This window comes from Polypterus senegalus, chromosome 7 (genome assembly GCF_016835505.1).
Source record: "Polypterus senegalus isolate Bchr_013 chromosome 7, ASM1683550v1, whole genome shotgun sequence".
In the NCBI taxonomy this organism is placed as follows: Eukaryota; Metazoa; Chordata; class Cladistia; order Polypteriformes; family Polypteridae; genus Polypterus; species Polypterus senegalus.
Genome location: NC_053160.1, coordinates 192240469 through 192266083, shown reverse-complemented (window position 1 = coordinate 192266083; position 25615 = coordinate 192240469). Strand labels below are relative to the sequence as shown.

The window sequence follows — 25615 nt, the reverse complement described above, 5'->3', positions numbered from 1 at the left end:
TCTTTTATTGGGCACCCGGAAGTGCTCCAGGTGCTTGATTGGCGACATCTGGGTGTGGTGATACCAGTGCCCCCTGGCAGTGCCTGCGGAACCCAACAGAGCTGCACAAAACTCCAACCCCCATGAAGCCCTGGGGGAGTCCGAGGCACCGTTGCAACCCAGGGAGGCTGCCATCTAGCGTCCAAGTGGAGATACTGGGCTTCCCACCCTTGTCCTCCTGGCAGATGTGGTGAAGGGGCATCCCGGCCAGGCATGGGCCCCGGCCATCCATCACAGTAGTTACCTTTGTATTATAATTTGCCTTACCCGTCTAATTTATATAGTATAATTCCAAACTATCTATCTTACTTTTAAAGTGCTGTTCTTGTCTCTCTCCATTTAATATGAATGTCTTTCCCTTCTCTGTCAATCTAATTTCTATTCTGCCATCTTTCACATCTGTCCACCTGTCCATTTACATTGTTGTTTCTGCTGGCACCAGACAGGTGTGACAGGCTGCATGTTGGTCAGACACACAAGTCAATGATTTTACTGAACTCCATACACAGGACAATATGACCGGGTCTTCGTTTTATTTCTCTCATTTGCCAGTTTTATAGTAATGGGTGCCTAGGGCCTACTCCAGCAGCACGAGGCACAAAGCAGGAGCCAAACCCTGGATGGAATGCCAGACCATCACAAGACTCAGCCACTCACCCGCTCCCTCTGGGCCAGTTTAGAGTAGCTGGTCAACCCAACCTTCATGGTCTTGGATGCCAGGCCACACTGACTTGAGAAGAACCAGGCGTGAAAGGCAGAGCCAACCACTGAGCCACCCAGCACCACTGCAGTTACAAAAAGGAGAAAGTCTAAAGATGAAACTGAGAGAACACAATGGCAGAGGACAGGCAGCCAGCTGAGGGCTAGAATGAGTTTAGAGCGCCATCTGTTGGGCAAAACGGCGCTTTAATAATTGAGGCATTCACAAGTTTCACTGGCAAAGCCAACGCAGTACAGTATGTCACTGTCCATGTGTGTGCCAGAATCCTGCCCACGCAGTCTGCTACATGGGCATATCTGGACATGCTGATATTCAGAGTCCACATTCACGGATTTGAGGGGGAGAGCCAGTGTGACTAATGGCACCCCACCACCCTTTCCTGTATTTTGAGCTTTGTGGTGGGCTGCTATTTTGAGTAGTCCACCTCTTTAATTTGGGTTCAACACAACACTTGAAGGAAACAAAGGGTTACAGAAGAAACATTTTTAAGAGAGAATTTTTTTTTTCTTCCCAGAGCACACATTGATGTAGCACAGCTTTTAAAATTTTAAAATGACAAAGTGGCCCACAGCCCTCGACCCTCAGTACTTTGACATTCCAATTTCGGTCCGGAAGAAAAACCCACCCTTCATTTGAAACTGACCTCAGGTCCCCAGAAGCAATCTGAGCAGAACGGTGTCACCTGTGGTGCCAAACGACAGGTTTCTGAAGGACACCACACGATGACACTCACTGTCAAATGCCCAGTGCCAGGGTCCTGCTCCTCGTACTCTGCCCACTCTAACCTGTCCACAGGGCTCTTACCGAAACTATCCTGAACCTCCTGGCTGGGCCCGGCGTCGCGTCCACACCGAGATCTTGCTTTGTGCCCAACGCAATCAGAATGTGAAAAATTCTGAGACAACGGAAAAAAAGCTCCATTTCAAAGAGAGTTTTGTCTTTTGCAGGAGTCTTGAAGTCAGCCAGACACGACGGAGCGTGAAGGCGACCGTAAAGTCATCAGCTCGAAACTGTGTGTTTGCCGCGCACTCAGCCACGTAGAAGCGCTGGACTTGTCAATCATGCTGGCCACGCCTCCCCCTCGTGACCGTTCGAACGGCGCAAGCGCACCGCGTCCTCCTCGAGGTCAAGTACAGGCGCGCTTACACCTCCTCGGTGGGCTGTCGGCTTGTGTGGGAGTTCGGCTCGTGCTCGAGATATGGCGACAGCGGGGCAGGTGAGTCAAGGGTCACGAGAAGAAAGGCACCGCATATGACTGTCGCCTAAATAAGAGCGCTAGCAAGCTACTAAACGGGACGTGTGTCGCACGTGTTTGCGCTTTTGTTCTGAGTCGCGTGGAAAGTTCGCGCCCTGCTCCTCTGGTGGAGTCTGTCGTCATTTTGTCACGAAGTGTAGGAACCTGAGTTCGCTGAGTTCCCGAGCGCTCGTTTCTACAAAGTATTTCTGAGCTCGCGGCCCACAGTAACCGGAGGAGTGGCGCTGCGCCCCCCGAGTTTGATTTGGATTGGATTTTAAACTTTTATTATATTTGATGATCGTCACAGTTCACGTTAGATGAGGAAAACATGTAAATGAAACGTCACGAGTCAAATTGGTGAACGGACTTTTCAGTGGAGCGCGAGGTTCAAGACGCAGTTTTTATAAATGTCGTTTCTAAAGCCCACACACACCACATTTGACGTTAGTAGTGAGGACCGCCGAGCCGCTTTTCAGCCTCACGCGTTTGCGTTCTTTGTGCTGCATTTGCACAGATGTGCGCAGCTGTCGTGGTCGTCGGCCCTCGCGTCTCTAAATGGCCGTTAAAACACTAAACGGGCAGACACGGAGTGCTGCTCGTCGGACTGCCATCGCATTTTAAACGGCACTCCGGGTTACGAAGTTCTCAGTCAGGACTGAAGTTCAGTCGGGTCGATTTACTGGTAAGCTCAGTTGGGATGAGGGCCGCTCATTCAGTGGGACACCAAAGAGGCCACAGCCAATGTTGTCAGACGATCGTGTCGGTGAAATGTGAATGAAATAAAATAAAATAAAAAAGGCGCCCCCCGCCCCGACTGCGACTCTTTGTCAGATTACTGCTCCGCGGGGCTCTGATCAGCCGTTTCGGGGCAGATTTTCATGTCCAGGTCACATTATAATGAAGGAGACCGTCTTGGAGGAAGAGGTTGCCGTTTTTGTTTTTCATGTACGTATTTTTATTTATTTTTTAAAAAGCCCCCTTTTCTACCTGACAGTTCTGCTGGCCAAGGTCTGATATAACAAACTCAGAATTGCTGGGTGCTGAAATATGTGGATGTTGATACAAGTTGGAGTGACCCTGAGAATGTGTGAAAATGTATTCAGTGTTTGAAAATGTGATCTCTGAAATGCGTGTTATTGTCCGTCCCGCCTGTGGATGGTAGGTACCTTGACAGCATTTCGGCATCAATAAATAAAGGAAACCTGATTTTTATGGTTTATGTTTTAATTTTAGGTTATTAAATGTAAGGCAGCAGTTGCCTGGGAAGCAGGAAAGCCGCTGACTATTGAGGAGGTGGAAGTCGCCCCACCAAAGGCTCATGAAGTTCGCATCAAGGTAAGCAGAATGCCAGTTTCAGCTTTACTTCATGTAAGGAAGGGCCAAGCTTATTCAGTGAATTGTTTAACAGGGCGGCCGGTGCTTTTGCAGGTTCTCTCTCTGCACGAGAACCCCGTTGTTAGTGTTTTGTGTTGGTTTTTAATTCTTGTGTTCCTTTTCTTTTTGCTGCAGGCCCTCATTTTATGTGTACTCTAAACGTTAGTGGTGTGGCGTTTTCTTTTTTTCTTTTGTAGACGTGTAGTTTTGAGCACAAACTAAGATGCGTTTTTTTCAGACCTGTGATTCCCAATAACCTTTGTTTGCTGACAGCTTGTTGCGACTGGAGTCTGTCACACCGACGCATACACGCTCAGTGGAGCCGACCCAGAAGGAATTTTCCCTGTCATTCTGGGACATGAAGGAGCTGGGATTGTGGAGAGTGTCGGTGAGGGAGTCACCCGGTTCAAGCCAGGTAAAGCCATTGACTCTGCAGCTGGTCTTGTGTTTTATTACAAAATGAAGTGAGCTGGATTAATATCACGATTATGTCTTCATTATCAAGTCTCCCAAGGGTTTTTAGTCCTTTGGCCTAATGGTTACTGTTACTGGAAAATTGTAACATCTCCGCCAGCCTGACGGTGCAGACAATGAAAGCTTTATGTATACAGAGTTGAAGAACAGTGCAGTGCTGAGCGTATTACATACTTGCTGTGTTTGTTGATATTTTTGAAGTTATTCTTTAAAAAGTATGCTGTAATATTTTTTGTGGTGAATGCATGTTTTGCTTTCTTCCTAATTTGCCAAAGCACCTCTCCCAGAGTCGCTTCCAGTTGAAGCGTGTTGTGCACTAATCCAAACGGAAAGTTTACTGAATATGCCCACTTTGAGGTGACATGGAGTCCCAATTCACGGAGCATTTTCAGGTGCTTTAAAGAGAGATGGAAAAGTTGAAAATAATTCAGTTGCAGATTTTAGCACCATCTGTTTCCGAGGGAAAACAAACACGTGTTCACCGCTCACGACAACGTCAAAGAGCGGCAACAGACAATGGACGTTCCACACTCTGGCAGGGGATCACAGATCTGGAATGCAAATGGCTCGACGGTGCATACGTCGGCCTACTGCTAATGTGAGAGAGTAATGAAACGGCCCGCGTCTACAGAAGCCGTCCGTCGGCTCCTTCACTCCTCCTGACACTTTGAAGCTGTGACTTGTGCCACTTGGATGGAATGGCAGCACCCCACAGAGCCCTAGACCCACCCGTGCAGGGCAGTCGTTGCTTTGCCATTTCTCTCTGTTGTTTGTAAAATATGGCCGGCCGTGAAGTTTTTATAGAGAAGATGGACAGGGGAGCGGCGTCTGTGGGCTTCCATTTAAACGTCTTTGTCGATTTCACAAAAGCCAAGCTAGATGAGCCCTAACTACAAAGATTACGAGGTGCAGGCTTTCGAGGCGACTTAGGCCCCTTCTGCAGGCGAGATGAGCTTTTGTGAGTTGATTTTTTTTTTTTTTGACTCCATTCTGCAGTTTCCTCCGAGTACAGACAGTCCAGGGTGATTTTGGTATTCATTTGAAGTCGAGGCCACTCGGTGTGTGAATTGACAAGGTGACTCTCAGGGTGTCACTTGTGTCTGAACTGACTGACTGAGCAGGCAGCCCTGATGGTCCCTTCAGTTTCCCTTTCCTAAGAATTGTAAAAAGTTGAAATGACTTGATTTAATTAAATTAGAATTATTAGACTTTGGTGTCTTGTAGGAACCTTCAGTCCCAGCCAGTAATATTTTCCTTTATTTCGATAAACCCGCCGTGATGTTTAACTTTTGGGCAGGATTATTGATTTTGGCATTTAAAGCTGTGGCTCGACCTCCACCTCTCGTGCGTCTTTCTTGAAGTTTCCATAGCCACGTAGAGTGCGTTTCTCTGTACGGTTTACTTTCAGCCCAGGTTGTGTAATTCCTGGGATCTCCTGATCCCAAGATGATGATTTGAATTCTTGTTTGTGTATTTTATTCAAAATGCTGTTGGCACCTTGGAGGTTTCATCTTTCATGGGTACTCCTTGTGTTTTCCCGCGTGCAGCGGCCACATGTAATACTTTTCCTCAGACCTTTGTTCTTTCTTTTTTTCCTGTTCAAGTTATCTGTCTTGTTGGTAAAGCGAGTGCTTTTGGTGTAAGAGGCTGACAAACTAAAGCCAGCGTCGTCCTGTCGCCAGGTCTTCGTCCAGGTGGTGTGGTTAGGGTGGCAGGCCCTGTGCTGCTGCTCTCCTCTCTTCATTCTTCGTGGTTGATCATTTATTATATCGGTGGTGGTGTTTGCACTGGTGCCGTTACTCTTGTGTTAATACTGATTCTAATGCTAAGACTTAAGGATTTCGGCCTGTTGGTGCTGGTCTACTGTACGTCACTTGTGTGCTGTTCTTCTAGCAGCTAGTTGAGTAAGGGTGCTGTACTGCTTGGCATGTCGGAGCTCCAGGGCCGGAAACACTTTGATTTTAGCCCCCTGTGTGGTGGGTAAGGTGACAGGTGGGGCTTGTATGCGTTACCTTTAGTGTCTTCATCAGTGTCCTTTGTTCCGGTGTCCTCATGCAGTTAGCAGAACATTACAGGCAGTGGCGGGATGAGACGCTACCGCATGTGAAATCTTAACGCAAGTCAAGTTATTTAAAGACAAGCAATTGGGAGGCGAGCGAATCAGGCTACAAATTCTACGTTTGTGAAGTCCATACTTTCTCTGCAAAGAATTCTTTGTTTTTTGAGGTCCTTGAAATGATTTTGTTATCATGGCACTGATTTGTGCTCTAAACAGACCTTATCGGCCGATGTAATGAAGAGCTTCCTGTTTAAACGGGGCTGCGAGACGTGAACTCAGCTCTTTGGCGCACCTCATTTGATTTTTTCCAGCAAACAGATTTTCAAAACAAACCGTATTTTACGACTCTAATCAGAGTCGGAGTCATAATTATGTTGGGGTGCTCATTTTAGATCTGAGATCGGCTCAAATTTAAACAATGACCGATGTTAATACCCAGCTGTCATTACTCAGCTTGCCAATAGATGTCAGAAGGACGGGTGCCAAAACCGAACTGCCCAAAGATAGATTTCGATGTACCAAGCAAATGGCGATACGTTCTAAATGACGTACGACTCTGGAGATGTCAAAGGGTTTAAGTCAGTCAACGATGTTAGTCCTGCAAAGTACGCCTCACCAAACCAACGTTTCAAAAACCAACCGAACTTACTGTTATCTGCTCGAACCAACAGCGACTTACAATACTCAGCGTCACTGACGCATTCGAACATTCTTAGCCAATCATGCAATACTGCGTCCGCGTTTGCCACGTGATGTTCGAACTACAGAGTCCCATTGGATGGTTCTAACTTGTATGGAGTCGAGGTATTGACGCGAACTCCATACATATGGAGAGTATCAAATTATATAGGAGGACTGTTCATTTTTGCTCCCACATAGGAAATTTAACTCTGGGAATCAAAGCCCATGGAATACTGACAGTTTATAAAAGTTAGGGAGTTCTGATGTCCGAAGTCTCAATCGTGAGTTTAAAAGGAAAACGAGTTCTAACCTCGGAGTTCTGTGAGGTCACACATCCTGTAGTGTTTCTGTAAGAGACGCATCTACTCTTCAGTTTCATTGTTCTTTTGTAAAGGTGACAATGACAATAAAGATCTATCTATCAATCAGTCAAGCAGGCATTAGTTTTATTGAAAGGGGGCACTGGAAGACGCAGGTATGCCATTACAACTTTAACAAGGAGAGACAAAGAGGTGGAATTGTAATCCACAGGACAATAGCTACTGAGACAATAGGGGACCTGAGGGGCACAATACTATGGTGATGGTGGAAATGAAGAAAACTAAAATCGGTCACGTCAAGCATATATGCGCCAGACTTGGAGGATAAACAATTTGTGATTAAAGCTTTGCCATCCATTTTCAACGTGACCTTACATAAGCTCATAATGGCAAGGCTTTAAAATTGTGCACTAGACACTCTTTTAGGTTGGTCAGCAATGGCCGCCACCGCATTACCCAGGTGTCTTGTAGTAGTGGTGTGCTTCATGAAGGATCGTGGACCCTAGGAGACTTCTTATTCAAATCAAAGCGCTATTGCTTCTTTTCTACAGCACGTCGTAATTGTTGGTTTGTGAACTGACAGTTTCGTTCTTGCTGACGGATTTGAGCTCCTAATTAAATCTTGTAAATGTAACCCAGTCGGCCCCTCTGATTGTGCTCGACTTGTTTGGAAATTGAAAGCACCAGACCAGGACAGGCTGGCCATTCCAGAATGACAAATGGGCTCGGCGACAGGTGCCTAATCATAGCCGGGCAGTTGTCACAGGTCTTTCTTACCTCCGTTTACTCCTCCTCAGGTCTGGTTGGTACTCGGTTGTGTCCACTTGAAGCAGCTCTTTGACGTGTGGCAGTAAGAACAGAGCGCTGTTTTGACTTCACTTGATTTAGTTTAGAAAAAAACAGATTGATCCAGACATTGGCATTAGCTTCAGTGCAGCCTGGTTGGCATTGAGGTGTCTGTCTGTGGGCACAATTTCCCAAAACTTTGTGGTTCCTCCTCACAAGACACATTTAAGTCTGTCTGCCTTCAAAAAGTTCAGTCACCTCCAACTGGGACGCTGCTTGATCAGCAACGATGGGGGCTTTCAAACAATCTGAGTCAGGAATGAAAGGGTTGAAGAGGAAAGTGATTTGTGGCCGTTTTTGCTTCAGGTTGGCAGTTGTGCCCTCAAAATGTTGCTGCAGATTTTCAACATGCAATTTGGGGCCTCAGCTGCTCCTCCACTTACCTTTAACAAGGTGGGAAAATGTGCGCGCGCTCTGCCTTTTGAAGATGGACGCGGTCAGGCAGCCTTTTTAACTTCCCTTGCAGATCTGCCTTCAGTTTATTATTCAGGTGGTGCAGCACGTCAACCAGAAAACCCAAATCTGAATTACACTTGGGGTCGTCTAGCTCGGCGTAGTCCTTGGTTTTTCTCTTTAATGGGTTCAAAAAACAAAAAAACAGGAACGCATGTTACGTCCTCACGGTGTAATGAAGAAGCAGATCCCTTGGAGAGTCTTCATCGAGTTCAGCTATCAGGTTTGTGAATTGTCTGTGACCGAGTACGCAAGTCAGAATAAATTCCGCATTTTCTAGGACAAGTTTCATGATGTGGTCCGAGTTCAGCTTTTCCCACACCCGGTGGCCTTGATGGATGAAGCAGTGAAATGTCCAAAAACGTGGGACACGGTCATCAGCTTTGCACAGTCCCACATGTCCATTTGTAGATCCCAACATGGCCGGTCTGTAGCTATTGCTCTTAGTTTTGCTGCCTGCAAATCTGCCTTCCCAACTGCAGTCATGAGTGTCTCTCTTGGGTCGATGCCACAGTCCCGTCCTCCAAACAATGAATGTCAGGCCACTCTTCCTTAATTGTGCCGTCTTCTGACATAAAGTGTACAAATGCTGCCAGTGGTGGCTCATCTTGAACGTCGCAGGACTCCTCCAAAGCAATGCTAAAATACGTCGGTGTGTTTCAGTTAAGTCGTTGATGTCTGATATTCTTATTTCAGCGGTGTGCTGTGACGATAGCTGCAGGTCTGACACACAACACCTCAAGTGGTCAATTTCAGGAGAGAGCATAGCAACACTATCTTGGAGGCAGATCTTCACAAAGATCCCTTCACTGGTTGGCTTCCCAGCACGTGCCATCTTCCATTCCACTTGACGTGATGCCAGCGTAACCGTCCCCGAGTGCTTTGTACATTTTTATAAAAACTGACATTTTAACATGCCTGCTATGTGCTTGTGAAGTTCAGTGCCTTTGGGGAAACTCCTGCGCCATGTTAGCATGGGATGTGATGAAATGAGCTTTAAAATGTGAAAGGGAAGTCTGGCATTCCAAATAGAAGGGATGCCCATTTCATGCCATAAAAAATACAATTCCTCCCATTCAGGTAGGACTGTCCTGCGCTCCTCTTCATATTTGGGCTTTGCTGGCCCTGCCATGGTGATTCGGTCAAGCTAGCCTGCGGATGTGCATGACGTTTCTATCGTTTCATGACAAGAAAATATTTTTTATTACAAATATTGGTAACGTTATTGACAGTATTGTCAAATATTCAAATGCATTTGGCCTTCTCGCTCCGTCCAAAATCCTTCCGCTCACATGCTGTGCCGACGACCAAGAACAAAATGAACTCTGATAGCCCATGGAGCTGCACAGGAGCCAGCAGAGAGCTGCATGCGGCCTACGAGCCCCCGGTTTGCCACCCTGCACCGGACCCTTGTGACACGGCATACTGCTGGCGACTGAACCCTTTCATTTTAGGAGATGACGACGTCATTCATTGTGTCATATCTCAGACTGACTTTTATATGTAGAGGCCAAGGCTAATCCAGACGTACCCAAACGGAACACTTTAGAGATGTTGGCAGCATATCTGAGGGGACAGATGACATAATTCATGTCCAGAGAACTAGAATCTGACCAAAAATCTGCAAGGTCACCCGACAGCACTATAGTGTATTTATATAAAAAAAAAAGTTGTCACTTCAAAAATACATTTTTTGATTAAAGGACAAACAAAGCAATTGATCTTAAAGTCACAGCACTTCTGAGGAAAAGGCAAACGGGATCAGCAAATGCATGAAAAGAAAGTGCAAACAGAATAGCAGAAGTTCAAAATGTAAGAGCACCAAGTGCGGTGAGCGTGAAGCAGTCATTAATACGCTGTGGTTAAGGGACATTTTGAATGTAATGAGTGAGAAATGACTGCCTGCTTGTAGAGGCTCTGGGCAGACCGCTGAGGCGCATTGTAAGGAAGTTGACGGCTCCAGACGGATATCCAGCTGCCCATCTCCTCCCAGTGCCTTCTGTGGAAAACAAAACGGCCGGCTCCCACATCCAGTTCTCATTAACATTCGGGAATTGTTTGGCTTGTAGTGCCGTTCCTATGAATACTTCACTGAGAGGCGCAGAAAGCGGATATTTGTGACAGGCTTTAGGTTGGAAAGTTGAAAACAAGCAGAAGAAAGGACTTGAAACAGCAAGAGTAGGATCATCCTTCACATTTGTCAGGCAAAAGCAGAGCCACAGACCAGCTGCCATAGCCGAGATCCGTGCTGCGCCTCCAGATTTTCTCTTTCATGTGAATTGTGTTTATTTTTATGCGTAGTTGCACAATATAAACACATGCTTTTGTGTTGCTTCATTGTTGACATTTCAGCAATCTTTAAATTGACGCATTTAAATTACGAAATGTTAGCAAGCATCAGGATGAGTTGTCTAAATATAATTTAATTGGTGTGTCCATTGGAAAGCAAAATGAAAATATCGGCACTCAAAAGGGCTTTGCTTTCCAGCTCTTCATTCATCTTTGTGAATTTGTCGTTTTTATCTTTGCAGGGGACAAAGTTATCCCACTTTATATACCACAGTGTGGAGAATGCAAATTCTGCAAAAATCCGAAAACTAATCTTTGCCAGAAGATCAGGTAAATAATAAAAAGGGGGCTGCTGACTTTGTGCTAGTGATTTACATTTTAGGACTTTAGTTGTCTTGTGAGGGGTTTCTTGTATGGAGAACCTCGGGATTTGTTACTCCAAAGGTTCTTGCTGATCTCTGTCTCTTTATATATTTTAAATATATGTAGATAAATCTGCAAGGATTCATTTGTAGGACTGTGAGAATCGCAAATTGTATTGAAACATCCAGCATTTATTTAAGGTGTGCTGCGCTTTCAGGATGCAATAAAGGAGAGTTGTCTCTGATTGTGGTGATCTCAGAAATGACAATGGATGATTTGTTCATCTTCTGATGGTCTGATGATTTGACCAGCCCTCTTCACTTTCAGTGTCTCAAAGCTGCATGAGACAATTTAAACCTAACTTCAATATGGCTGATCACTGGCTAATGTCAAAATGATCCACACAGACACCTGTAAAGGGAAAGGAAGGCGTCGTCTCCTTCATCCTCCAAACGCAATGGATGTGGTAAAACCTTTTCAGGCTTTGAGGTGTGTTTTCTTACCCACTGTCTGCAGCAGGGGGCGCTTGATCCCTGGGATTGTGTTCTTTATTGAAATGCAGGACATACTTGAACCTTTATGTCCCCTTCAGTAAGGAAATAATCGGGCGAAAAGGAGGTGTGTGTGTGTTTCACTTGCTTTAAAATGCAGCTCGCACTCTCCTAATGCAATGTAGTATAATCATTAATACACACATATCCAGGCCAAAGAGAAGCCATTAGAACAGAATAATCCCCTAATTCTTCAGCGGGAATGCTGATGAGGGCACACACAATGTGTGGCGTAGTGCAGGCGCCATTCTCCTTGCAGACGGCTTCTGGCTTCTAAGTGGCTCCTCTCCATTAGAAATACTCGCACATTTTGCATATTCGGTGAGCTTTTTGTGAAGCGTGCCAGGTATGGATGCATGCCATGTTATTCATGGACTGTGCCCTTCCAAGACCCAAACGGCTCCTTTTTCCCCTGTCCATGCACAGTACACCTGCTCCAGTCACTCATGGCCTCTGCGTGAAAGTGATGGCTCAGGCCTGCTTCAGTTAACTAAAATCCCTGCCTGAAAGATCTGCCCCTACATCAGCTGTGCGTTTGCTAAACAGGTAGGCCGGCAGACCAATCACGAGTATCAGACAGTTATACCCACTTAACCAGTTTGGGGCACAAGGATTTGGTGTCAGTCTCGGTAGCCAGTCCTGAATGGGGTGCCACTTCATTAAAGTTCACTGCCAAAGTCGCTTGTATGGGAACAACTTCCTGCCATCAAGAAGCTTAACGTTGCGCACCTTTGGCATGTCAAAGAAAAATCTGAGCAGTTTCTGGGACCATTTGGAAGTTCTGCACATCAAAGGTTTCAGTTAATTTCAGACTTTTTGTTAGTATTGTTAATAAACGTTGAGATATACTGTATATTGATCTTGGCATTCAAATCTGCATGATGCAGAAAGGTGAACTAGAGTAACTGGGCATGTTATATTTCCAGTTGTTGGGCGTTCAGGAATGCTTACTGCTGTGTTTTCACAGGGTGACACAGGGCCAAGGTCTGATGCCAGATAAAACGTCCAGATTCTCATGTAAAGGAAAGCAGATCTACCACTTCATGGGAACCAGTACTTTCTCCGAGTACACTGTTGTAGCCGAGATCTCTGTTGCCAAAGTGGATGATTCAGCCCCCCTTGATAAGGTTTGCCTGCTGGGATGTGGTATTTCCACTGGATATGGAGCGGCCCTCAATACTGCAAAGGTAACCCGATTTGTCCATCCATGCATTTTTTTGCCACTTTTTAGAGTCTGGGTCATGGGGGTTACAGTCCACGTAAAGATTCCAAGACAATCCTTTTCCCTGCCACCTCCTGTAGCTCCTCTGGGGGATACCAAGGCATTCCCAGGCCAACCAAGAAGGAGAGTCTCTCCAGCATGTCCTGATTCTGCCCTGAGGTGCCATACCAGGGTGGTCCAGATCTAATTATGCAACTTTTAGTGCAATGCAGGAAAACAATACAAGACAAGAATTGTTTGAAATATCTTGTAATAAACGAAAATGGACTTGCATTGAATTAATCCACTGATCTTTCCAGGTAATGTCCCACTTGTCCTCCAACTTTTTTGTGAATTCTCTATGTAATAAACTTAAGTTATAGCGTAATGAAAATTGCATAATTAGATCGGGACCACCACATAGAATGAATGCAGTCCTCGCCCTGTCTCTAAGGCTGAGCTCAGACCCCATTTCTGCTTCTTGTATCCACGGTGTCGTTCTTTTACTTACTACCCACCCTCCACATGTGACCATAGGTGGGAGCAGAAACGTAGCTCAAGTGGTAAATCAAGGACTTTGACTTTTGGCTCCGCTCTCTTCACCACTATGATGCTTTGATCCTCCTGTCAATCTCCCACTCCCTTCTTCATTACTTGTGAACAAGACTGTGGGGTATTGAAGCTCCTCTGTTTGAGGCAGCACTTCATCCCTAACCTCCACCCATTTCTTGCTGAGAACAAAGACCCCAGACTTGAAAGTGCTGAGCCTCAAACTTGGCTGCAAACCACTCTGTGCATATCTGTGGTCACCGCGCGATGAAACCAACAGGACCACCTCATCTGCAAAAACCAGAGATGCGATTCTGAGGTCCCCACGCTGCACACCTTCCACTCCTTGGCTGCACTTAGAAGTTTTGTCCATAGGGCAGGGCAGCCCAGATGGAGTCCTAGACCCCCCCCTGTGAACCACTGGTTGTATAAAGAGCAAACAGCCTGGTACCCCCTACTCCTGAAGCCCCCCATGGTATGGGAAAGGCCTCAAAAAGCATTTCGACTGGTTATGCACACTCCCGTCAACCTTCCCAAATCCTTGCAAGTGTAAAAAGCTGGTCCATTTTTGTGCAATTGGGCAGAAATGCACTTCTTTTAATTTTTATTTAATGATTAACTGATTAGCCTTTAAAATGTGAACAGTGGGCCCCCTCATTTAATAATTCTTACCATTTGTCACCTTACAGGTCAGCTGCAGATTCAGCTGCCCCATCATTTTATCCCCCTCCGAAAAACCAAACTGGAATCCATTTTCACAGCAAAGTATGTACTGGGAGGGTCCCACTAGATGAAGGCACAATGGCCTTTGTTTATGCAAATACTAAGAAGCGGAGATAATCGGAAGTAACTGGTTTGCTGCATTAAACTACTGAGCGTTCACACAAACCCTCCCACCCACACTAACTGTGGTCATCATTACTACAAGTAATGAGCCTGGAGCTAGAAATGCGTTTTTATCTCTCCCAGTTGGACAATACTGTAATTATTAGCATTATTATTATTTGGAGGGGCCGTCCTGTGTGGCACACACGGCCTGTTAAATTTAAGTGTATTGAAGTGGAACAACACAAAAAAACAGCAAAATCTGACATCATTTCACACAAAGCTCCAAAAATGGGCCGGGCAAAATTATTGGCACCCACAACTTCCTATAACCATCATCAAGCTTGTTACGCCTCTCAACTGGAGTTTCTGAGCACTCTTCTTTTGCAAACTGCTCAAGGTCACTCAGATTTGAAGGGCGCCTTCTCCCAACAGTAATTTTGAGATCTCGCCATAAGTGTTCAATCGGATTTTGATCCGGACTCATAGCTGGCCACTTCAGAACTCTCCAGCGCTTTCTGGGTGCTGTTAGAGGTTTGTTTGGGGTCTTTGTCCTGCTGGAACACCCATGACTTCTGACACGAGGCCCTACGTTGCGCCCCAATCTCTTTTGGTAGTCTTCAGATTTCATGATGCCTTCCACACGGTCAAGGCCTCCAGTGCCAGAGGCAGCAAAACATCTTCGACCCTCCACCATGTTTGTCTGTAGCTACTGTGGTGTTCTTGTCTTTGTAGGCCTCATTCCGTTTTCTGTAAACGGTAGAATGATGAACTTTACTATAAAGCTCTACCTTGGTCTCATCGGTCCACAAGAAGGATTTTGTCTTCTTCAAGTACATTTTGGCAAACTCCAGTCTGGCTTTTTGATGTTTCTGTGTCAGCAGTGGGGTCCTCCTGGCTCTCCTGCCCTAGCGTTTCATTTTGTTCAGATGTTGACACCGTTGCACCCCGAGTCTGCAAACGGCTTGAATACGTTTTGAAGTTGATTGGGCTGTTTGTCCACCATTCAGACTCTCCTTCACTGCAGTCTTTTATCAATTGTCCTCTTCCATCCATGTCCAGGGAGATCAGCTACAGTGCCATGTGTTGTGAACGTCTTGATTATGTTGTGCTCAGTGGACAGAGGAACATGAAGATCTCTGGAGATGGACTTGGAGCCTTGAGATTGTTGGTATTTTTCCACAATTTTTGTTCTCAAGTCCTCAGACAATTCTCTGCTCTTCTTTCTGTTCTCCATGCTTAGTGTGGCCCACTCAGACACAACAGAAAGGTTCAGTCAACTTGTCTCCATTTTAACTGGCTTCAGGTCTGATTGCTGTATTGCCAGCACCTGTTTCTCACAAACGAGCATCATATGCTTGAAATAAAACGATTTACCCACAATTCTAAAAAGGTGACAATAATTTTGACCTGCCCATTTTTGGAGTTCTGTGTGAAATGATGTCAGATTTGGCTTTTTTTCTCTGTTATTTTTTTTGTGTTGTTCCAATGCACATAAAGGAAATAAACGTGGATACCAAAACAATTGGAATTGCAACAGTTTTCTGGGAGAAATGGTGCATTTTCTGGGAAAATTCCAGGGGGTGCCCATAATTTTGACCATGACTGTAATGCTAAGTGACAACATAATGGCCGTGTTCTGGTACTGCGTGGGGGCACAAAGGCTCCTGAGTAAACACAAGAGAACAATGACAATACAATCGGACTTAATGAACCGTTTGGATCATTGGATCAAAGCGACTTTGTCAGCGAGTCGACTGACACGTTTTGTTTATTAAATGTTTTTGTACCTGCGAGTCGTCATTCAAAAATCAGAGCAACAGTAGAATGTACCTACATTGGTGTCACTTTACAACGCTGTATAGTTGAAGATCGGGCCCGGGGAGGTTTTTGAGTTCTAACATCATTTTCCTAGACAGCAGAATCCAACTCAAGTGATGAAGGAAGTTGCATGAAATGATGTCCTTATTGCTAGTTGTTGGTTGTGAAGATTTAATTCTAATGTTTTTGGAGAAATAGCCAATGCCGATTTATAACTTGTCTTGTCTTAGGCCATCATTTTTGGCAGCAGTGGCCCATAATGTTTAACTGGTCATTCTTGTTGATATCTGCTGATGAATGCAGCCGTCGGGTTGTTTTTAGTGTAATAGAGGTCAAGGGTCACCAGGGCACGGCTAGAGAGCCTGCTTCCTCTTTCATTCATTGCTGCTCAAGTTCAGTTGCTTGCCCTTTTTACGTTTATGGTCATAAATATTCTAGAACTGACCTGCTATAATTCTAAGGGATAGGAGAAGTGAGCTGCTGGGGCTGAGGCTCAAACAGGCACGAGCTGCTGCAGCTCACGTGACTCTGCTGGAGTTTCACTCTTTGGCCATCCGGCGTGTCTGTTGGATGAGTGAAAGACAGAAATCTGTAAAAAGTTGAAGTAACCTCTTTAAAGGTACGTTTGAAACCATAAACTAATCGGCAGTTGAAGTCGCTCAGAATGCTGTTCAGTTGTCGAAAGTGCTTTTCAAAATGAGATACGATGTGAGATCCATCAGTGAAAGCTGAACTTCCCAACAAACCTCCCCAAAGTAAGTGTGCCACTTATTAAGAAAGTGGATCCACTGGAACCGGAGTTGTTTCATGTGCCATGAGAGACAGGCAGTCAAGGTGTAAGAGCAGAGCTGGTCAAGCTGGTGAGTGAAGAGCCCCGCGCCATTGGATAGGTGGGTGAAGTGGCATCTGTGGCTGCCAGTGGTCTCGTTCCTTCTGGATCTGTCACTGTCTCACCGTTTTTAGTTCAGTCGGTGTCTGCCTAGACTGGCCTGTTCAGTTGCATGTGCCAGTTCAGTTTGTCCACTGCCAGCTGCCTTGACGTGTGAGAAGGCTAATAGTTGTCACAGTTACTCCCGTAGGCCACACTTGGCTTTGCTCTCTCCCACTGGCAGCCTTGTTGTCATTGTGTCTCTGTGTGTGTGTGTGTGTGTCTCTGTGTGTGTCTGCGGTCAAGACTGTGGGATGCTGAATGATCACAACCCCTGTTGGCTTCTTTTGTTCATTTCTATGTTCAGGTTGAACCAGGATCCATCTGCGCTGTGTTTGGTCTTGGGGCTGTGGGGCTGGCTGCAATTATGGGATGTAAGGTAGCTGGAGCTGAGCGCATTATCGGTATTGACATCAACCCAACTAAATTTGCCAAGGCAAAAGAGTTTGGAGCTACTGAATGCATCAACCCCCAGGATTACAGCAAACCCATCCAGGAGGCGCTTGTTGACCTGACAGACGGCGGGGTGGACTATTCCTTTGAGTGCATCGGCAATGTCAGCATTATGGTAAGTTTGTTTCAAAAACTAGAGACGATGAAAGTTTGTTATTGTCTCATCGAGTTCATGCTGGTTAACCTTTACTTGCATTTGTCGGCAGTCCTGTGATTGAATTTTCCCTTCCCAGCTGATTTTGTTAAACTATCTTGATGTTCGTCCTCCTCCAGCCCGTACAGGTTAGGTAAGTTGACTGGTGCAGTAAATGATCTCATTCTGCTCTGCTGCTGGCGCACCATGGCTGCCGCTCTTATGTTATCCTTGTTCCTTGTTTGGGGGGCTTGAATTTTAAGGTTTATCTGAGATATTCATCAAGTACAGATGACTAAGGTCCTTGAGTTTAGTTCTGGATTGTTTCTAAGACCCTGCGGCATTAATAATAATACATTTTATTTATATAGCGCCCTTCCCATTCTCAAGGCACATTAATCTCCTACTTTAGCTATGGCATCCAAGATCTGAAACTTCTTCCTCTCTTCGGATGTGTACAGCTGGGAATACAGGAACGGGCCCATCGTGACTCACGGATTCATCCATCGTTTCCACCCGCCGGTTTTCTCCAAACGTTATCAAAGAGTATTTGACGCCACAGCTGATACGTTTGCAGTGACTTTCAGTTCAGAAATGTCGGCGTGATTCCTTTGCTCCTCCTGTATGTTCGGTCTGACTACGCGCTCTCTACCTGAGAAGACTCTTTGGGCCTGTGCAGTTATTTTAGAGAAGGTGAAGAACTCTGCTGCAGCGACGCTCCTCTTGGTGATCCGCACACTATGGCCGAGGCTCCCCTCCATACGTACGTGTGGAGAGCAGGCGAAGGCGGCGTGATTTGAGGTCATCCCTCAACTTCAAGTTGTTACCATCTGATTTGCGGGTTTCCTCTTCTAAGTGTCTTCCTGTCTGTGTTTCCTTTAAGACCGTTGTTGTTTATCAGCCGCCTTTTTCATGAATTTTATTCTTTTATTTACGCATTATGCCTTTCTATAAGCAGGTGCATTCTAATGTCTTCTTTTAGTTTTCTTTCAAGTTATTCTTTCTACTCATGATAGACGAAATTTGGATTTAATTATTGTAAGAAAAGCATACTTGTCTGCTGATTTTGTGGTGTGAGATGTAACTGATAAATCTGAAGAACGTTTCACAGACGCCTCATGAAACTCCAGTCGTCTTCAGTGCAGAGAAGTAAACCGAGGCCTTGACGTGAGGGGCTTTATCAGACAATTGCACCTTTTGTTGTGCTGCGCTGCGCTTCACTTCTCTGTTTACTGAGTTTTATTCATCATGCGGGCTCACAGTTCCATATTTAACTCTATATGGTGATCAATATGGACGCCTTCACTGATCTTGCTATACATTCAGGTTGCTTTAACAAAATGTCAAATTTGCTAGTGTGGGAGCTGAAGATGTTCTGCATTTAAGTGTGGACAAGTCGGGTGTTAAGGGTAGAATCTTGTAGAATATTTTAAAAGCCTGTCTACGTGTTCTGAATCACTGGGTGCCCACAGAGTTTGTTAGGAAAGACTGCAGCAGGCTGCGGGCACAACTGGGAAGTCGCGGGGGATTGGGTAGCAGCAGCCCTTTGGACATCCTTTAATGGAGTGGCAGGGTCCCCAATTCATTCATTTCCTAGGACAGCGTCCGATGAAGCAGTACTGGCGGTTAGACGTGTGTTCTCCTCGAGCCATTGCTCTCGTTGGCCTCTTGGTGTACAAGCCCGTTATACAGTGGCGAGGAGCCGGTGGCAGGGCTACTGAGTGAGAGTCGCTGCTCCACGGGCACAGAGTTGCAGCATTGCAAGTATTTCAATGCCACAGACGTGTCGGCTCTGCGTGATGCTCTTCAGACGTAGAAGGTGTGGAATGGCTTTGTGTATGAAGTGATATTCCCATAATACACGAGTACGGTTCAGAGATCAGCTAATGCTGGAGTACTACTGGGACCCCCGATTCCCATGAGAATTGGTCTTCTGAGTGTGTGGGTGCCAGTGTGTCCGGCACTGAAATGGCAGTATGTCCCAATTACTTTAAGGTATTGGCAAAAGCGAATTGAAAAACTCAGGCCGCCATGTGAGAGTGTGAATGATGGCAGTGGCATATTTCAGTGCTTCTGCATGCGAGTATGAGTAGGTGCCCCCAATCCGGCCTAATATAGCCAGTCTGTACAGTGGCACGGGGCACCAGGCCGGTTCTGTTACACTCACTGGGTTTGAAAAGGAGTCGTTTTACCAGACTGATTTAAAGCATCACAATTGTGCATTTCAGAGAGCTGCCCTTGAAGCTTGTCACAAAGGCTGGGGAACAAGTGTCATCATTGGAGTCGCTGCCTCTGGACAGGAGATCACCACCAGGCCTTTTCAGCTGGTTACCGGTCGTACCTGGAAGGGAACTGCTTTTGGAGGTGAGACAGGGCTGGCAATGGGAAGTGCCTTCAAATAGACACAAGAACCCTGGCAGCCTTAGCCCACTATGCCAGTCACGTAACTTGAGTGACTTGAAATTTGACCTTTTAATACTGAGCTTCAACCTAACATGGACAAGCAGAGAGTGGAGAGACCACATTTAGGACGCCCCATCAGGTCTTGCTGCATTTGTGGTGTTCCCTCTCCGAGCTTGGGTGCACATACTGCTGGTGCTCACGGTGTCACCATGGCTACATTGCATGTGTACAGTGTGGGGAGCAGCCTGGACACACACAGGTAGACCTGATGTTTTCAGCACACACGTGTATCCTCACTAGATTTACAGCTAATAAAGTGCACAACCCAGTGCCGCAGCACCAGTCACCCCTTTAAGTCCTGGCCTTCTCTCAATGCCTCTTCTTCTTCTGACCGCCTCCACTCCTCGCCTCCGAGCTCTGTCTCTCTCCTCTCCTGACTCCAGCCATCGAATGGAGGGAGGCGGCCCCTTGTATACATGTCCGGATGGGCTCCAGGTCTTCCCGACACTCCCCTGTGGGGCAGAAGTGCTGGCTGCGCGCCCGGAAGCACAGCCAGGTATCCCCGGTCCTCTTTCCCCCCCGTCCCCCAGCACTTCCTACACACCCGGAAGGGTCCAGGGCTCCAAAGGCACCGAGGTGCCCCCTGGCAGTGACCACAGGCCCCTACAGGGTTGAGCTTCAAAGCTGTGTACCTGTGGTCCCCAAAGCAACCAGGGTGGTAGCCCCCACATGGTCTGGGGAAGGCGCAAGCTCTCCTCCGGACCGCCTGGGTGTCCCGGCCGGGTCGCCATCTCCAACAACAGGTGTTTATCCTGAATGTGCCTTACATGTGCAGGTTTAATGACACACTTCATCCGAGACCAGCGGGGTGCCTCGTAACGCTGCTTGTAGTTCATGAGGTCTGGGAATTCTTCAGCTTCTTATGCAAAGGAAGAGGAGCAGAAAAGGAAAGGCGGTAGCTGCTGCTGTGAGCGTAGTTGGCATTGTCACCTCTGTACACGGACACCAGTAGACAGGAGAGGGTGGCATGTGGAGGGCTTGAAGCAGAACAGCAGGCCGATTTACTTGTGTCAACGTGGCTCAGGAGTACTGGGAAGACAAATGCTTTCAGACACGTCGCCAGCCAATCTGTATGCCAGTTGCCCTAAACACTTACCAAGTCTGTGAGTTGGCATTCTTTTCTTTCTAATGGAATGTCAAGTCAGTACTATAATCCACCTTTTCATTATTAGATTGTATGTATATAGTGCCTTTCTCATGACAAACCTCCCAATGACGCTGCTGTAAACCGAGGCGTCCCTCGTACAAAGTGGTCTCGGTTTGACCTCAGAAGACCGACAAGTAAAACCCATCAGGACTGCGCTGCCCCCTTCCTGAGGTCGGACTGTTGCTCTTATTGCTAACCTTAGCCGGCGTACGTTTACAACTTGTCCAGCGTCCGTCCTTTTATTAGTTAAACAGACCGATTCTGGCCGTATGCTCAGTGGAGTGCAGAAGTGGGCCGTGCCACTCTTGGGGGGAGTGCATGGCATTTTATTGGCAGAGGACAGTAGAGAAGTGGAGCTAACGATAAACCCACAACCGCTACCTGCTCGCTTCCCAATGACGGGGTCGGGTATTTCTCTCCTTGTAAGACTTGTTCGTTTGCGGCACACGCTCCTTTTAGTAGAGAGCACATTTTGGCCCAGAGTAGCCTGTAAGGACATAAGCGTCATTTTTAACCAATGGTAGGAGACGTCTTAGGTGGCCCAGATGTCCGTCCATCCATCCTTTTTCCAACCCGCTGAACCTGAACACAGGGGTCTGCTGGAGCCAATCCCAGCCAACACAGGGCACAAGGCAGGAACCAATCCTGGGCAGGGTGCCAACCCACCGCAGGACACACACACACACACACCAGGGCCAATTTAGAATCGCCAGTGCACCTGACCTGCATGTCTTTGGACTGTGGGGGGGAGAACATGCAGACTCCACGCAGGGAGGACCCGAGAAGCGAACCCAGACGGGTCTCCTAACTGCCAGGCAGCAGCACCACCACTGTGCCACCGTGCCACCCGGCCCAAATGTCTCATCCAGATAACTTTATTTTAAAGTGTTCATTTCTGCTTGTTGGCCACTAGGGGTGTACGTCACTCTCGAGTTTAACATGTGCGGGTAAAGCTGAGCTGAGGTTTGAAGATGGCAAACTTTTACATGACCCTGTGCCCTTGAGTGACGGCTGGCACCCTGCTCCATTCATAATTTGAAACCCTTGGGGTCCCTAGCCTGCCAGGTCAAGTGGGCAGAGTTGTGTGAAGTGCCCGAGTTCAGAGTAAGTATAAGGGTTCTAAGTAACGAGCGAGCGTCTGTCGTTCACAGGGTGGAAGAGCGTAGACAGTGTGCCAAAGCTGGTGATGGACTACATGGCCAAGAAGATCAAAGTGGACGAGTTCATTACTCACACGCTTCCTTTCAGCCATGTGAATGAGGGGTTTGAGCTGATGCATGCTGGGAAAAGGTAAACACTGCAAACGTCTGGCGCAGGACTAGAGCTACAAATGAATTGGCCTTCCTTCCTTCCCTGGCGTCTGTCACAACTCATTCCTCTTCTTTTCATTGCAGCATTCGAGCAGTTCTGACATTCTGAGGAGCCCAGTCTGCCCAGTTCACAGGTGACCGTCCCCGCCCCGCCGTTACTAATCAACACATTTCAGCAACGGGTAGATTTGAGAGGTTTTGCTTCTTAATCATTTCAAATTTCCAATAAAGCACTTGGGTTCAAAGTTAAGTTGCCTTTTATTTGTTTTCTGCTCTTGTAGTTTAAAATGGACGCTCTTGAGATGAAGACCCCCCGGTGTCCTGGCCAAGGGCCTTGTCTTCAGTCCAAGGGCGTGTGAGGGGGTTTGGGGTCGATACCGACTCTACGTGGATTACGTGACACGAGTAACGGTTGGCTTTTGTTTCCGTGGCCATTTGGGTGTTTTGCTGTTTCCCACGTTAGACGTCCTCCATTTCCATTAAAACAAATAAAAAGACGAGGTTTAAAAAGTCTTGGGTATCTACTTTTAGAAAATGCATTTTTGGGTGGGCTGTTCCTTTAAACCTGCTTTCTTTGCCTGTGTAGAAACACACGCGTCAGAGGTGGGCTTTTGGGGAACCTCGTCCTGCACGGCAAGTAAGTGACGACGGCCTGTTGGGGTCCCTTGAAGGACTTGACCACCCAGGCACTTGCCCAGTGTTGATTGTAGGGACGGCCAGGAGACCACCGGCTTCAGTGGAGGGGGGCTAACATCGAACAGCAGGAGAAAACTAGAAGTCCCTGTTGGGAGCACCGCTGGGAAGGCTGACCTGGGGGGTTATGTGACGATAAAAACGGAATCCCACCAACGGAACTCGCTGCCGTGAAATAAAAAAACGTTTGGTTGGCCTTTGCTTCCTGGCCTCTAGCGCACACACCCTGCATGGGTCCAACTGGCATGAACTTGGCATAAACTGGAAAAGTCCCAGCTCCTGACAGACAGTCTGGGAATTGGGCGCCAGTGGGCCGTGGCTGTCAGTCGTCGCCCGTCACGCTCTTAGGCCATAACCATATGGACTTGTAGAGTTAAGGGGTCTTGAGTCGATGTCACACGTCACTTTTGTCACTACGGGTTACGGTGTCCCGAGTTGATGTCAGGACTTTGCACCCCCTCTTGGAGGAGCTTAGCTTTAGTTTCTTCAGCATCTTAAACTGATCCTGTGACGAGGAGCATTGGGGGCCACCAGAGAGACCCCAACAATGGAGTGGATGTAGCGCTGCAGCGGTGTGGTCGCCCGTCGTGTCTGGGGTCCTCTCTGAAAGCTGACTACTTCAGGGACAGACCCCCTTTGTGTTTGTTACCACACTTTGGCGGTGACTTGCTCAGGTGTCTGGGTGTTCGCCGGTGGGGGTCTCCGCTCTTACCTGCCTACACCTCGATGGCGACAGCCTTGGTTATGAAGTCCCCAAGATGGGGAGCTTGATGGGCTGAGGAGGTCATTCAGCTCGTATTGTAATTTGGGGTTGAGAGAAGGTGATGCGTATCCCAGGTGTGTTTAGCTGCCCCTCGAGACCACCAGGCTGCAGACGTGCTGATTGCAAATGAAGAGAGAGAGGACGGTGGTGTACCTGCTTCTAGACGTTCAGTTAGAAAGAAGGCCACACACTGAAGTGCCAGCTGCCTCCGCCAAATGGGCACAGTGACCTCGGGATGCCTGTGCAGTGTGTCATAAGGGGACTGCCAGCGGCCTCGAGCGTTCACTTGTCACTCTCCTGTCGCTCTCGGGCGTTGGCATCTTTTCTTTTTTATGTTGTCCTTTGGACATGCGTGATGACCTGGACGCTCAGTCTTTTGTCTCCATTTTTTAAATGCCATTTGTTTTGTTTCCAGGTGTAGAGCCGAGCGCCGGCGGGACAGGCCTTGTGGTTGAGGGGTCGTGTAATGTGCACGTTTATGTCCCCGATGCTGTAATCCAGTCATCATTGGGGGTTTGATACGAGTGTTCTTATCCTGCACCAAATGATCGAGACCTCCTTGGCAGAGTGATGGCTGCTGGGATACTTCAGTTCCTTGGGGGGGGTTTGGGGGTCCAGGACAGAGCCAGACTGATGTCACACACAGAAAGACGCCCGATATGTAGAGCCCCCCAAGATGAGGGTGTGTCCCGCGTTTATGACTGGCAGGTAACACTTTGTCACAGTGCCACTCAGGCGGGCCTGGGTCAGGTCCTGACACACTCCAGGGGTCACTCTTGTGTTGTCCCAGTGAAGAGTTGCTGTAGATGCCCACCTGTAACTTCTGGAAGATCCCAGTGAGAGTCGGACATTTCAGTACAAGGCACAGGGTGCCAGCGTACTTGGGGCTTCATTGTGAGGACAGCAGGTAGAGATGAACCGAAGAGCTGGCGCCAAATGAAGCTCGGTGCCCACCACACGATTGTTGAGCGTGGTTTCATTTGACGAGGGTGTGGTGGCAGACTTGTGCTCCGCTGGCACTCTTGGCCTGCACATGGCGTTCATCTGATTACTGGGCCAAGTCACTGAGGCAGTGCCCGTCGTGCCCCACAGCACAAATATTCTGGTCTTTGGGAACCTTCCTCAGTTTCTTCCCACGAATGCCATCCTTTGTATGTTCCACTTCCTACTTATGTGGTGTGTTTGTGTTAAGCAAATCAAACGGTTATGGGGGGCAATTAATAAAATGGCGGCAGCACCTCTGACAAAGGATGGCCACTGGTTGGTGTGCCTGGAAAGTACCTGTACCCCATCTACTGCCACCTGTAGGTGCTGTGCCAGGAGCCTTGGTGCCCCTATGTGTGGTGAAGGTGCCAATGCTCTTTTCAGCCATGTGGTATTACTTGGATGATCTCAGTTGGCATCTGCCCGCCCCATTCTGGTTTCTTTTGAATTTCTTTTCTCGTTTTATTTGCTTCTCCTTAAGCAGCTGCCCATCAAAACGTGAATCGAGTGGTGCCAAGTGGGGTCAGAGCGGCCGAGTGCCCTGCTTGTGTATTCCTGAAGGAGTCGAGTCGTCCACCCCAAGATGACCAGAGCATCAGCAGCCCGTTTGTGGTCCCGGTGCAGTTTAAACGTCCTGAGTCGACGGGGCTGCTGCTCCTGCTGCCTCCACACAGCGTCCTCGTGTCCAAAAGCAGTTTCAGAACGAGAGTGAAATGAGCTCAAAGGCCGCCATTCATTGGCCGAAACGCCAGAGAGCTGCACACACGCGCCAGGCCCTCGGGGTTTCACTCACCTTTCTTTAATTATTCGCACGGCCGACAGGTGGCGTCAGGTAGCCAACGGCAGGCAGGACTCCTGCCCAACGAGGGGAGACGCTTTGTTTAAAGCACATCTGGGACGTTGCAACTGGACGGCTGACATGTGCATTACGAGGTACT

The 25615-nt window shown here is 47.4% G+C and overlaps 1 protein-coding gene across 1 annotated transcript; it reads left to right on the top strand.

Annotated features, from left to right (window-relative positions):
* The first annotated feature begins 1856 nt into the window (after positions 1-1856).
* Positions 1857-22487, top strand: LOC120533118 (alcohol dehydrogenase class-3). The gene is made up of 9 exons (XM_039759832.1): positions 1857-1976; positions 3231-3332; positions 3645-3786; positions 10736-10823; positions 12375-12594; positions 17039-17299; positions 19546-19681; positions 22079-22217; positions 22322-22487. The coding sequence occupies exons 1-9, from the start codon at positions 1959-1961 to the stop codon at positions 22344-22346; spliced, it is 1131 nt and encodes a 376-aa protein (XP_039615766.1). The 5' UTR covers positions 1857-1958; the 3' UTR covers positions 22347-22487.
* The last annotated feature ends 3128 nt before the right edge of the window (positions 22488-25615 follow it).

Coding starts and splice junctions, on each gene's coding strand:
- LOC120533118 (XM_039759832.1), top strand. Junction 3,333..3,644: donor CTCATGAAGTTCGCATCAAG/GTAAGCAGAATG, acceptor GTTTGCTGACAG/CTTGTTGCGACTGGAGTCTG. Junction 19,682..22,078: donor GAAGGGAACTGCTTTTGGAG/GTGAGACAGGGC, acceptor TGTCGTTCACAG/GGTGGAAGAGCGTAGACAGT.